We start from the raw sequence: 14,212 nt of genomic DNA on the forward strand, positions 1-14,212 counted from the left end.
ATGTTTGCATGGATCATAATAAACTACCAGCATACAATTACAATAGCGCAAAGATAAAAGAGAAACATCTTCATGGTTTTCTGTATATTAGTAACATCTTAAGGTACAAAAATTATATAATCAAACATTAAATAACATGGTCATTGTTGTATTATTAAAAAAAAAAAAAGCAATAATGTAACCATTGTTTCAGAGGACTGCTTTTTTTATTTTTCAGTTTTCACTTTTTTTTGTGGTAAAGACCCTACCACAAAATAGCATGTAAGAATATGACTTTCATGTAACAGTATGTATAAATCCAAATGACAAATTAAATACTTAAAACCTGGAACATTGTTTTACACTCCATAATGCAGATACACACATGTAATGGTGTTTTTTCTAGCTTTATTAAAGGTCAAAACACTACTGATAGATTGTGGATTCATAAGTGTATGAGAAATCCAGTTATGGGTTAATAAACATGTTCACATGAGTGAAAAGTGTGATATAGAAAATAATGTATTGTCTTTTGTCAGTGCTTGGAAATCTGCATGGAGTAATACGCAGGTAAAATACAAGCAAAAATGACTGCATATGATGTAAATGTTTATCTTAATTGCTCTATCTTTATTGCTTTAAAGTTTAGCTTAAATTTATTTAATAGAATCTTATATATATATATATATATATATATATATATATATATATATATATATATACACACCTAATAAAACATGGTGGTCTCATTGCTTTGAAGTCATTTTGTGGACATGAAAATATGCACATGTGATTGTGTTTTTCTTTCCATTTTATTGAATGGCAAGACATTTTAGTTTTTACAGAGTAAAAAAAAATACAACCTTTCTGTCCGTTTACTTTAATCTGCCAATGACAATGATTGTGAATCGAGAAATGTTTGAGAGATTTAGTTATGACTCAAGGAAATGCGCCAACACCAAATTAAATTTAGAATAAAGTGATTTCATAAGAAGTACAGGGGGATTCAAAAACTATACCACAACTTTGAAATTCTGTATTTAATCAAAGAAACAAGATGGAACCTTGGGTGATTAATCAATGTGAAGAGGACTTAAAGTTTTTTTCAGTAGAGTTCATAGATGTTCAATATGACCCCCTCCAGACACTCAAGTGACATCAACCTGAAAGTTGTGCTATTCTTTTAAAAAATATGAAAATTTAAAATGTAAAGTGTTTAATATAATAATCTTTTTCACTGTTTGGAAATTAACACAACCCATCTTAGCAATATTTTGCATTATGAATCAGATCATTCTAATCGGATATTTGGAAACAATGTTATGGCTAACATCACATTTCAGAATGTATAAATTTAAAATTATTTCAATTAACAGTATAGTTTCAGCAACAATAAAGCAATATTTCATGAAACTCAGTCAAAGTATAGTGTGTAACACGTGCTGCTGCTGATGTGACAATAAAAGCTATTTGATTTGATAAAGCCAGGTGGTGGGCTATAAATGATGTACAAATCTTAATTGCTTTATGTAAATTAACATTTTTGACAAATTTGCAAAAACAGAAATAACGGATTGATTTTATTATACTTTCAGTTATTGACATGAATTATTTTTTGTAATGTTTATTTAGGTTATCAAAATGAATGTGCAATGTGCTTTTACAGACATAAAGGCAAGTTTTACAAAAAATGTGCAATGAGTTATAGAAACTATAGTAATCCTTTAAAATAAGTAAATCAATAGATAAGTTGATGTAAGGAAAAAAGGGAAACGTACCATTTATAAGTACTAATATTGGTGACTAAATAGTCTCTGGAATGGCACATAAAACAGAATAATATATGTTTTCCACATAACAGCACAATCCTATAATGTAGACATGTCATTTGAAAAACAACAACATTAGAGCAAAACTAAAGGAAACCCCCCTATAACAATGAAAGACCATTCCCTGTGAGCTAATAGACACACAAAACCTTTTCTCTCACGTGTGAGGGCAGGTGATCTATAAAAGGAGACCATATATTTTGCAAACTCTGTATGATATCATTAAGTGCAGCTGCAAAAATCTCTACCATTGTGTCAGTGGGGGACAGTGTTTTTATATCCACCTAATAAGGATACGATTCTTGCCACAAGTAACAGTTTAATGTACATGAAATTTTACTACAGTTAAATTATTAATGTAATATGCTTTTTTATATATATAAAACCCTAATAGTTTTTTATTTCTTATTTGCTGAACATTTCCAATCAAATGCATAACAAACCTTACAATAGGATATTCACATTTTAGCATAACATCTGTAAGCAAAATAACAAAATGGAAAAATAAAAAAACAAGAGCGGGCATACATAACAATTACCATAGAAAAGAGTTTAGTTTTTGGAGTATTCACAGTTCTGGTCGCTTTACGACTTGAAAGTCCTTTAAGAGTTCCGAAATGAATTTTTAAATCAGCCTTGAAATGGAAGATGTTAGGCTTCCTCTCCGACCATTTACACTTGTGTATATAAGACTTGCCTAATAATATCAAAAGATTTAACATAAACAGGAGATTCTTATCTATATCTTTTTTATGTACATAAAATATGACATCTCTTTGTAGTAATTCAACTCAGTATATTAAACAGACATTCCACATCAAACCAAAAATATTTAACATGCACACATTCAAAAAAACAAATGCATAACAGTCTCACCATCTATTCTGCAAAAAGACACAAGATTCATAAAGATCAACTTTATATCACTGTTAGGCATGGGCTGGTATAAGATTCTGATGGTATGATAACCTCGGATAAAAATATCATGCTTTTATAGTATTGTGATTACTGCTCTAAAATGTATTCTTTTAAATGTCTGGGTAAAAACAAAAACTTTTTACCCTTTGAAAACTATACATTTAATTTTTTTTAAAAAGATTTATAATATTTAGGAGCTGTTAACATGTCAGGCTAAATAATTCAAATGAATCATTGCCTTCAGCTGTCTTCATTAGTTTCAAAAACACAGATTTCTTTACATTTTAAAACAGCATCTTGGGATATTTTTTTCTGCTGAAGATACTGTTGTGCTAAAACAATATTAATAAAAAATCTTACACATACCTTAGGAACGGTATTACAGAATATTTTGGCGGTTTTAAACCTTGACTTTTCCAAACCGCGGTATACCTTGAAAACGGTTATCGTCCCATACCTAATCACTGTCTGATTTCACTGTCTTCATTAGTGACACAATATTTGTTGTTATAGGTCCAGATCAGATTCCAACTGATATTCTCAAATAGGTTATTCCAAAAGTACTTGTGTATAAAAGATGCAGGATAATGAATTAAACTTCTAAGAAATGAATTATGACATTTGCTATCTTTGATATCAACACCATCTAATAAAATCTCATTTTAACTGTTAGTTTGTTTGGTTCTCTGTAACCCTGCAAAAGTCTCGCCAGGCCTGCTGGTATTGCATCAATTATAATACTATAATCACGTGGAGGCACTGAACAACTGAATTTGTCTGAAAATTCTGTGTAAGTCAGTAAATATCCTTCATCGAGACCAATAGATTATCTTTTTTAGCCCAATTATCATAGAAAATTGATTTGTTCTTATATCTGACAGTTTTATTATTCCATATTATTTGTTTATGGGGAGAAAATTGTGTTTGTATAGAAGAATCCAACATAAAAGAGCCTGCCTATGAAAATTAGTTAACTGAATGGGGAGTTCATTAATCTCAAAGTCACACTTTAAAAGAAACTCTACACCACCGATTTTTCCAAAAATAAGGTTTGGGATTATATACCAAATTTCATTTTTATGTTTAATATGTAATGGTCAATCCAATTCAACTTAAAAAACCCTGATAAAACATGTCGTAAAACGCACAGCAAGCGTCATCTTCATAAAAACCATCGTCACCACGTTTAACCAATCAGCGTCCACGCTTCTACGCCCTGCCTATGTATCAGGAACTAGTTTCCTGCTGACGTTCTGTGAGCTGTTTCATTTTAATTGGGATGTTTTGCCCAAACAGAAAAACTTCTGCAGCTTGTCTCAAATGACCGCGCATAACAAACGTTTGAGGTGTGCACGGCGCGTCCTGCTTAATCATTACATCGCATTTGCAGGCATAGTGCGTTGTTGATAATGAGGACGTTACAAGAAAACAGTCTCGTGTATTACTAACGATATAAACCAACCGTTCGCTTGACAACAACAGTTATTTCCAGCGGCGACAGGTGAGCCTTTTGTGATATTGTGGGATTATAAAGTTGTCTAGCTGCATATGTGTTTACTGTAGTGAATGAGTCGCATAAAATATTATAAAGTAGGTTAGCTTTAAAATGTCTACACTAACGTTAATTAACTATTTTCTTTAACAGCTGATTGAATGTAACGTTAAAAAAACATAACGGTAACGTTAGTCATGTTACCCTACTGGCCTTCTTTCGCCCCTTTGGCGAATTTGTGGTGTAATAAATATTAAAACAAGTGTCTTTTCTTTCCTCATTGTGGCAAACTTCCAGGTGTTTTTCTTTTCGAGATGGCAGGAGGCATTACAGAAACAGGGGAGCCTTACTCTCCATTTGTAAGTATTACCTCTAGTACAGTATGTACGTTAGTTGAGTTGGTATTGATTAACCCGAAGTTCTTCAAATAAACACACACTGGTCACTTTAATTGAGGTAAAGTTGGTTGTATATTCGCACATTCGTTTATACAATTTAAAGGTCCCTATATTGTGTACTCGCTAATTTGAATATTCAGTCTGAAATTGCGTACAAGCATGGCTTCAAAACAACATTAGCACTATTTAATTGACTGAACAATGTTGTACTTTAATACAGCGTATCTATGGGGTCTTAAAATGTCTTAAACTTCAAAAACCATATTTTAGGCCTTAAAAAGGTCTTAAATCTACTGAAATATTGTGTTGTAGATCTTAAATAATTTTAAAGGGGTCTAAATTTTCCTATGTCCATGTAAAGCTATACCCAATGGGGCCAACACCCATCCAATCACTAACGATATATTTCAATAAAAGTTTTAAGAAATGTTTATTTATAAAATCTTTACTTATTAATATGGTTTCATTATTTTCCTTACAATAACATTTGTTTTTAACATGTTTTTTTAATGCTTTGGCTTTTAGCCTTGTGTAAGTCTGAAATTTCATTCATTATTATCTTAAAAGGGTATTAATATATCTTAAATTTGACTTGATGAAACCCTGTTTATAGTCATTTGCTGCTAGTATGATTTCACTATTCAGAACTTGCAATGAATACATTTCTGAAATTATATTATTAAGGAGAAAGTCTGAATGTGTCTATATAAAACTAACTTTACCTCAATGTTAGTTTAAATGCTACACTCAGCTGTTTGTGTCTTGTGACTGTACAGAATATTATCAAGCCAGGTTGTCATGTCATTCATGTGACTTGAAAGTCTTCCTGCATTCATTAAAGGGGCAACTCACCCAAAAATGACTATTTACTTTCCCTCAAGGGATCCCAAACCTTTATATTATGAAGAAAGCTGAAAAGCTGTTACAGGTTTTCAGCTTTCTTCAAAATATCTTTTGTGTTCAACAGAAGAAAGAAACAAATAAAAAGTGAGTAATTTCTGGGTGAACTATCCCTTTAAATTATTTAATATTTAAAGACATGCAATTTGTTTGAGAGCAATGGACACTGTCCCTAATTTGGCTCTCTTATCACTGCTTTCATGCGGTGATAATCAAATACTGCATGCTGACGGTTGTCAGAAGGTGCCTTTATGTCAGAGACATGTGATTCGAACCGCTCACTTCATGTTACTCATTTAAAAAGGAAATGAAAGTTCAGGGAACAGGAGATACGTGCTTCGGTGGCTTAAATTAGCAGAATACTAGTCCCAGGATCTAAACTTGTGTGTTTATTTGGCGTCTAGTTTTTTTTTTTTTTTTTCCTGAAAATCTCATGAGAATTTGGCTATATGTTTCTGCAAAGTTATAAACGCAACTGTCAGGTCCCAGAAGTAAAAACAACTTTGAGTTTAATTTTTGACCTATTGTGAGCTCAGAGGTTTGTAATTATTTAATTAATAATTTATTTAATTAATAATGAATAAAATTTGTCTTTTTTTTTAACATTTTTTTTACATTTATTTTTTACATTTTTTTAAACCGCTAGGGTTAATAGTTGAGTTTGTGCTGAAAAATTGTTACCCAAGATTGTTAACCATAAACAAACGCGAGAGTCAAGTGCAAAAAATAAAGGAGAAGCCCGCAAAAATGAAGGAGCAAATGATTCTTTCACCAACCTATAACATGAACATACTGCCATGTTTAACTATTATCATCGCCTTTTGGACTATTATGAACTCAGAACGACGGAATTTCTGTCTAACAGAGGTTACATGTGCTGGCGAAGATTAAAGATACAGATGAGAGGTTTGCACTGACTGTGGGCTGTACTGCGTGTCATTTTTGAACTCAAATAAGGACTAAATTTATGTAGTGTGTAGTTTTATCTGTAATTGGTAACATATCAGAGACTGTAAGGGTCTTTATATGTTGCATTTATTTATTTATTTGATATTATCGCAGACATTAAAGTAGGAACTATCTATCTTTAGCACTGCCATTGTTCAGCAGTTATAATCAAGTTCTGTTCATTGAAAGGTTAGTAATGAACAGTTAAGTATTTAAGTGCAGAAAGCATCTTTTTTGTGAGAGGTGCTTCTCGTATGATATGTGAATGACCCGTACGGCTTTACTTTCACATTTCCTCGAGCGAGAATGACGTCGACTTAAACTTTCTGTCGTGCACCACCCTTGGTACCCTTTAGGCAGTGGAAATGCAAGCCTGATAAAGGTGACCCTTACCGACCCTTACCGTACTGTACCAGTCAGTGGAAACGGGCCATAAGTCTGGATTTGAACCGATGGAGAGAGTCAATGTTGCGGATGTCAGGAGGAAGAGAATTTGGGAGCAAAGCGACTGAAAGCTCTGCTTCCCATTGTGTTGGGACGGGCAGAGGGAACAGAGAGGTGAATGGAGGAGGAGGATCTAAGGAAGCAGGAATGAGTAGTGATACGGAGGAGATCAGACAAATAAGATGGTGCGAAGTTATGGATGGCCTTGAATGTATGCAGGAGAGTTAAGTGGTTCGAGCAAGCAGAAAAAATAATTTTTACAATGTTTTCTATGGATGCTCTTAAAAAGAAATGGCTCGACATATGCCAGAATGAATCAACACATTTACAGTAAAGTACATAGCATCTCATTTTAAATATCTATTACCAGCTTTGTTTTGCTCGCAGTAGTAAATGGAAAGCGTTTGTAAGATAATCAATAAAGCAAATGCTTATCCCTCTCTAATGGACTTAAATGTAGACCGTACTATTTGTGAACCTCATGACTGTTCAGTAGGCTTGATCGATTTAAATGTGAGTTTTGCACTCAAGTGGGAGGAAATGCAATGCCGTTCAAATGAGTAATCGCATACATCATCTTCCTGAAATGCATGATGGTGAGGAATTGCAGACACTTCCTCTGTGAATGTAGAGAGATCAGACCATTGTTTGATAATTCATAAGAGTTGAAAATTTTTTTTATTGTTCTATAATTTCATTTATCTTGATTTTGCCATGGCTAATGTATTTATTGTTTGGTGTTTATGCAGGTTGGTCTGGTGTACATGTTCAATCTGATTGTTGGCACCGGTGCCCTGACCATGCCCAAGGCTTTTGCAGCAGCTGGTTGGGTGGTCAGCGTCTCCCTCATTACCTTTTTGGCTTTTATGAGGTATGATCTTGCTTTTGGTTTTATTTTTTAATTCATCAACATCTTTTTTTCTCTGTAAAGGCTGCAAGCACTGGCTTCCAACAACTTTGGGGTTTCCTTCATCTGTGTTAACTAGGGTTGGGTATCGTTTGGGAATATTTTGATAACAGTGCTAAATCGATACTTTTAAAAAGGTACCGGTGACAAAATAGTGCCTGAACTGATACTTTTGAGTCACAAAATTATGGTGGATGATTCTAGAAAAATCTTTTAAAAAATAATTTTAATAGAACAATATAATTAAAGTTTAAAGTAAACATCAGTTCATATTTTATATATTTGAGTTACATTATGTGTTGTAAATAAATCATGTGTTGAAGACGAAAAATTAAAATGAATGAAAGCAAAACTAAACGAGTTGAATATGACTTTTACATGAGCGTGACTGAAAACTATATTTGATCAATGTGTTACATCTGTTCTTTGGTACTTGCTGACTGTTTGTAAATTCAATTTTGCATTTCCTAATGTAAAACTATGTACACTAGATTTCTGATTAATAATGGTCTCTGCATAGCCGAGCACTTCCTATATTAAAAGTGTTAAAAATCGCTATTAGCTGTGTCATTTCTCATTTGGGTGTCAACCTCTGACGAATGCGGGGAACTAGGCTAATACGCACAGCACCGTAATGACAGAGAGAGCGAGTGCCCGAGAAAGCACTGTCTAAATATTAGAGTATTGTCTAAATAATTTTAAAATTGGAGCATTAGTGTCCATGTACTGTGCATTCCTCTGCCTTTGAGCCCTCAAATGTGTCATTAAGTTTGACGTGTTTCCCCCTTACATGCAACTTTTGTAAATCATCTGCTTCACGTTGTTGTGTCAGAATCCTTGCTTGTAAATACGCTTTAGAATGCTTAAAAGCAAATTTAAACAACAAAACAAAAACAAACACCTGACATCGCCTGTCTGTATTCCTCAAAGTTGTTTAGAATTAAATGTTTAGAGAAGGTGTGAAAACGCGTACCTATGTGTGCCTTTTATGCACCCCTTTCTTACGTCCTTGTCGCAGCACCAGTGGCACCGAAATTCATGTGCTGATTTGATCCGGTACATACCGGTTACAAAGGTAGCCTAGTGTTAACACTTTTGTTATTGTTGGGTCTGATTAGACCTTGAAACTAAATGGATTTAAATTTATTTAGTGATAAGCCATTGTTTGCACTGCCAAAGACGTACATTAAGAAGTATAGAGTGGAACAGAACAGGATGGACTTTTTTATTTCAAATTAATCAGACAGTTTTGCAGCTCTGTTCTACAATTGCTATTAATTCTGTCATCACTTCTGTCATAATAAATGGTCCATACACTAACACTCTCCCTCTCTCTGTCTATCTAATAGAATCAGTTATTCAGTCAAAATATTATAATGCATAATTGGAATTTAATTATTATATTACAAATAAAATGTTATAAATTCATTCATTTCATTTGACAAAAAATTAATGAATACACTTAATTCGTCGTGGATACTTTTCAAACAAAAATTATTTCCATTGTGGTCCTTGATGTGAAGTACCGATTATACTACTCCCGGTAACGTACACTGTGGCACCACATTGTAAAAGTAAATACAATCACATTAAAACGTACTATAAAATTCCCCAATCGATTCTACAAGTGATTCTTCCTACAATGAGGCCCTGTTTACACTAATACGTTTTAGTTTTAAAACTGCGTTATAGGATGAAAACCATCCGCGTCCACACTAGCGTTTCACCCAGCGTTTCTGAACAACTCTGCGTCTACATTAAAACGGTGAAAACGCACATCACGTGACCACACACACACACACACTGGCATGACCTGCAGCTTGCTAAGAGCACCCATATGACAGCTGAGCACGTCGGACTGTTCATCAAGAATCTATCGCTGGATCTAATCTCACTATATTTGTTAAACATGATAATACAACATTTTTGGTGTCAAGTTGCTATGGGGTGAACTGTGTGTAAGCTAATATTGAGGAAAGACCCCCAATCAGATAGACGAACATCTGCAGCCCCGCCTCTGTTTCCCCCCATCCACACTGACACTGAGCAGCAGCGTTTTATGAAAATGGCCTTTTCCGAAACCCTCCATTTTCCGAGCTCGAAAACTCCGGCATAGTGTGGATGGATGGCATAACTGTAGCAAAACTTATGCATTTTAAAACTAAAACGTATTAGTGTGAACAAATAAATCACTTTCCAGAACCTTTACTCTCTCTGGTGAGACGACCTACCAATCTACACCTATGTGTTTGTACACATGTGTGTCCTCAAAAACACAGTTATTAAAAACAAACAAACATTTTCTTTATTTTTTTTTTTTACTTTCTGGCTTATTTTTCAGTCTGGTTGTGTAATTAACCTGGCATTATGTATTACTGTTATTATTGATTTTGGTTAATTGCTTCATTACTCCAGTGTAAGTTGCTTTGCATAAAAGTGTGTGTTATTTGAATACATGTAAATGTATCAAATATATGCAAACTAGTGTAAAACCAGTGGACCAAAGTGACACTTAAAAAGGTATTGTTATGTTTCAATGAAACGTTTCTTTGAAATCTGTGAATTTTTCCCGCAAATTCTTTGTTTTGCATTAAATTCTGCTGGATCCCATTTTAATTCTTCAATTAAATTTGAAGCATTTCTAATCAACTGAAAGTCTTCTCAGTGTTTAACGATTTAATAATGTATTAATAACATTTTAATAATACTAAGGCCATGCAAAGCCCAAACCCAAGCCTTAATAAAGCTTTTAAAATATTAAAAATGAAGCGTGGAAAAACAGGTTCTATTTTTAAAATATATTTTAAGAACTTATAATAAACTGTATTATTGTTGTTATTACTCTGAGAGATGCTCTGTCTGTCTGTCTGTCTGTCTGTCTGTCTGTCTATCTATATAAAAAAATAAATTATATATATATATATATATATATATATATATATATATATATATATATATATATATATATATATATATATATATATATATATATATATATATATATATATATATATATATATATATATCGTATTTATTTATTTTTATTATGATTTATTTTAAAACACAAAGACGGTTTGCAGCTCTGTTCTACAATACTATTAATTTCATAATTTCTTGTAGTAAGGCCATACCTACATTTTTAGAAAGACATTTGAGTTTGTGCATTTGACAGTATTTTCAGTTTTGCAGTGTAGTATGATCTACAACACTACTTTTGATTTACTCAACCAATATTCATAATGTTTATACAATACGTTTTATTTTTGAATAATGTTACATGTTTCCTTTGAAATCGGATAATTATTTGAAAAAAGGTTGCATAAAGAACTTTGCTGAATGAATTACAGATGAAATGTTCAAAATCAAACCAAAAAGACTATGCTTCCTGTTTTGAAACATTGCTTTTTTGGGATTTAATGTGGTGATTGATGCCTGTTGTTCATCTGCTCATTGTTCAATCATTATTTGTCCACATAATGATATCCTTAATCTACTAAAAAAATCTAAACTGAAAAATCATTGACAAAATGTTTCGGAAAGAGACGCTCTGGGAAAATCTCGAACAGTACACTTTTCATGAGCTGTATGGTATTATATTAAAGATTTTATTTTATTTTTTTAATCTAGTTCATATTTTGACATTTTCTAGGTGTTTGTTTTATAAATTCATCTTTGTGTTTGATCACATTTGCCTTGATGGTATTCCACTGGTTGTAGTTTTCTTTTGGCAGTCTTAAGTTTATACATCTGGTGGGCTTGATTATTTTTGAGGTTTTACATATCAGGTTTTGGAGGCTGTATTAAATTTCCATTGATAATCCTTGTGTTGGTTTGCCATACAGACAAGAACGAGTCTCCAATTTGCATGTATTTAGAGCATGAATTTGAGAAGTGTAAATCTGTACCTACTTTCAATAAGAGCAAAACAAGCCTTCTGTTGTCTTGGTTGCTTGCTATTTTTCTCTGTCAGTTGCTCATCTTTAGCTGACCCCTTGACACTGTTACCACCGCTGCTGGTGCTGTGGCCATCAAAACACATTTATCACCTGTGCCAACCTGCCAGCTGTCTGAGCCACTGACAGAGCCCCGGGGAGAGTTATGAGTGTTTAGATGAAATGGGATGAAGCTGTATATCAATGGAAAAAGTTCAGACAACAGCAGCTTTTAAAGTCTTAAATATAGGTTATGAGAGGCCATGTCCAAATGAGATGGACATGCTCCATATGACTTATAGTTTTCATATATTTTACAGTGGCACTGAGTCATAGTTAAATGTGTCTAGAATATTGTATCTCAACTTATCTTATTTATAAAGCACTTTCAAAACCATTATATCAATAAATGCTTAAATTCTAACATTCATTACCAACATAAAATTATGATATAATATCAAGGGAAAACAGAGGCAATCCTTCACAATTCTTAAATCTAATAAAAAAAATTCTACAATAAGTCCTCAAGTACTTTTTAAAAATGTCCAAGCTTGGTAGTATACAGATAATGATAATATACTCCTCTTATTGAGTCTTTTTATTTATTTATTTTTGAAGTAATTAAAAAATGACCAAAGAACAGAACCAAATTACGAAAACCTTTATTAAAATTGAAATGTAAAATATATAATTATAAAAAAAAATGGAAGGTAATTCAAGCTATTAATAAAAACTTCATAAATATCTCAGTCATACTAAATTAACACTTATATATTTTATATTAATAAATATGTGCATGTTTCACATTTTAAAAGCAATTTTTAAAGCAGACATTTATGCTTAACTCAGTTATTTCACAGTCATTTCCTGTATAGACAACAATATATGGATATTAGAAGCCAATATTCTCAACACTCACCAATATTTACAGATGGTTAAGGTTGAAAATGTTGTAGCAGAAGCAATGGTGACTGGACAGCAACATTATGGAATCAGTCTGCAGAATGTTCAATATTTGCAGCTGAAACCATTTGATTATAAAAATGGTTCCTCCGTTTGTAAACTCATAAACCAAGCCCTGCGATCGGTTCATGAGATCGGCCAGATTGGCGAGTACCGATCAAGTCATTAAATGTGATTATCGGCCAATGCCAATCGATCGGAGCATCCTTAAATAACTCTGCTAAATAACTAAATTTAAATGTGCTTTGTCTTCCCCCAGTTTCATGACCACCACATTTGTGATTGAAGCCATGGCTGCTGCCAATGCCCAGTTACGCTGGAAGAGGAGAGAACAGGAAGAGGTTGGTGACCACCAGTTTTATTGAGAGCTCTAAACGCTGCGCTCTTTCATTCGGTCTCAGGTCATTCCCTATGTAAATTACGCTGGTCATGGAAATTTTGCACAGCCCACTGCAGGTAATGAAGTCAGAAATTCGATGAAGCTTTGAATGAGACTGGCCTATCAGCGAAAGAAACGGTGCCATTTAGGGCAGACATACCAAAATAGAGCTATTATGTGTTGAAGCAAATTTAGAACGAGGCCAGAGCTCAGTATGATTTCACTCCTACAAACAGAATATAGATATTGGTCTCCTGCAAACGTTGGCCTACAAAAGTGCAAAAGCAAAAAATTTGTATTTAAATTTATATTTTAACAGTCTCTTTTTTTATCGAATTGGCATGGAATGATAGTGTAATTTGGCATAATGCTAACTTTTTTTTGTTTGTAGCATTTATAGTGCACAGCTTTACAGCTAAGTGAGCTGTTGCAATGATCAAACATGTTCTCCAAGAACTGTCATGTTGCACTCTCTTAAAGAGACAGTTACCAGAAAATAATAATTATATTATTTACACACTCCTGTTATTTTGTATCATGTTGTTGTATATGATTCAATTAAAGTCAATTTAAGTTTACTTGAATAGCACTTTTCACAATATTTATCATTCCAATGCAGCTTTACAAAAGGTGCACATTATTGCATTAATCAAAATCAGAAAAGTTATGGAGTTGTGTATAGGGTGGGCAGTATATAAACATGGTTATCCTGCAATTATACAGTACATAGTGTCCTTACCAAAAAGGTGATGTCTACAGTGTGTGTATAATGTATTTTCAATTAAGTGTATTACTTATTACTTCATACTAGCAAAACATCTTGGGTTAAATGTTCAACGGGCAATGAACTACTAAGGGAATAAACATATTCCAAAATATATGAAAAAGCACTGTAGAAACAAAACGTATGTGACAACATATTCAACATTTTCTAAAGCATTCACTACCATTAATTTTGTCTTAGCATTGCCACACGATGCACTTTTTATGATCTTGGCTTCTGATCGCTCACTTCACACACACATGTAGCACTTAAAATAAAAGAAAAGTGTAAATACAACCTAACACATTATGATAGTATTTACTACAAACAACATTTATTCTTAACGTCGATGTTTGAAAT

At 33.0% G+C, this 14,212-nt stretch overlaps 1 protein-coding gene across 1 annotated transcript in view; it reads left to right on the plus strand.

The window, feature by feature from the left end:
- The first annotated feature begins 3,962 nt into the window (after nt 1–3,962).
- Nucleotides 3,963–14,212, plus strand: part of tmem104 (transmembrane protein 104) — an 83,927-nt gene continuing 73,677 nt past the window's right edge. The window contains exons 1-4 of the mRNA XM_056453292.1: nt 3,963–4,227; nt 4,516–4,577; nt 7,658–7,779; nt 12,970–13,051. Coding sequence (XP_056309267.1) covers nt 4,533–4,577; nt 7,658–7,779; nt 12,970–13,051 — 249 coding nt within the window. The 5' untranslated portion in view covers nt 3,963–4,227; nt 4,516–4,532. The remainder of the gene's footprint in view (nt 4,228–4,515; nt 4,578–7,657; nt 7,780–12,969; nt 13,052–14,212) is intronic.

Source organism: Danio aesculapii, chromosome 3 (genome assembly GCF_903798145.1).
Source record: "Danio aesculapii chromosome 3, fDanAes4.1, whole genome shotgun sequence".
In the NCBI taxonomy this organism is placed as follows: domain Eukaryota; kingdom Metazoa; phylum Chordata; class Actinopteri; order Cypriniformes; family Danionidae; genus Danio; species Danio aesculapii.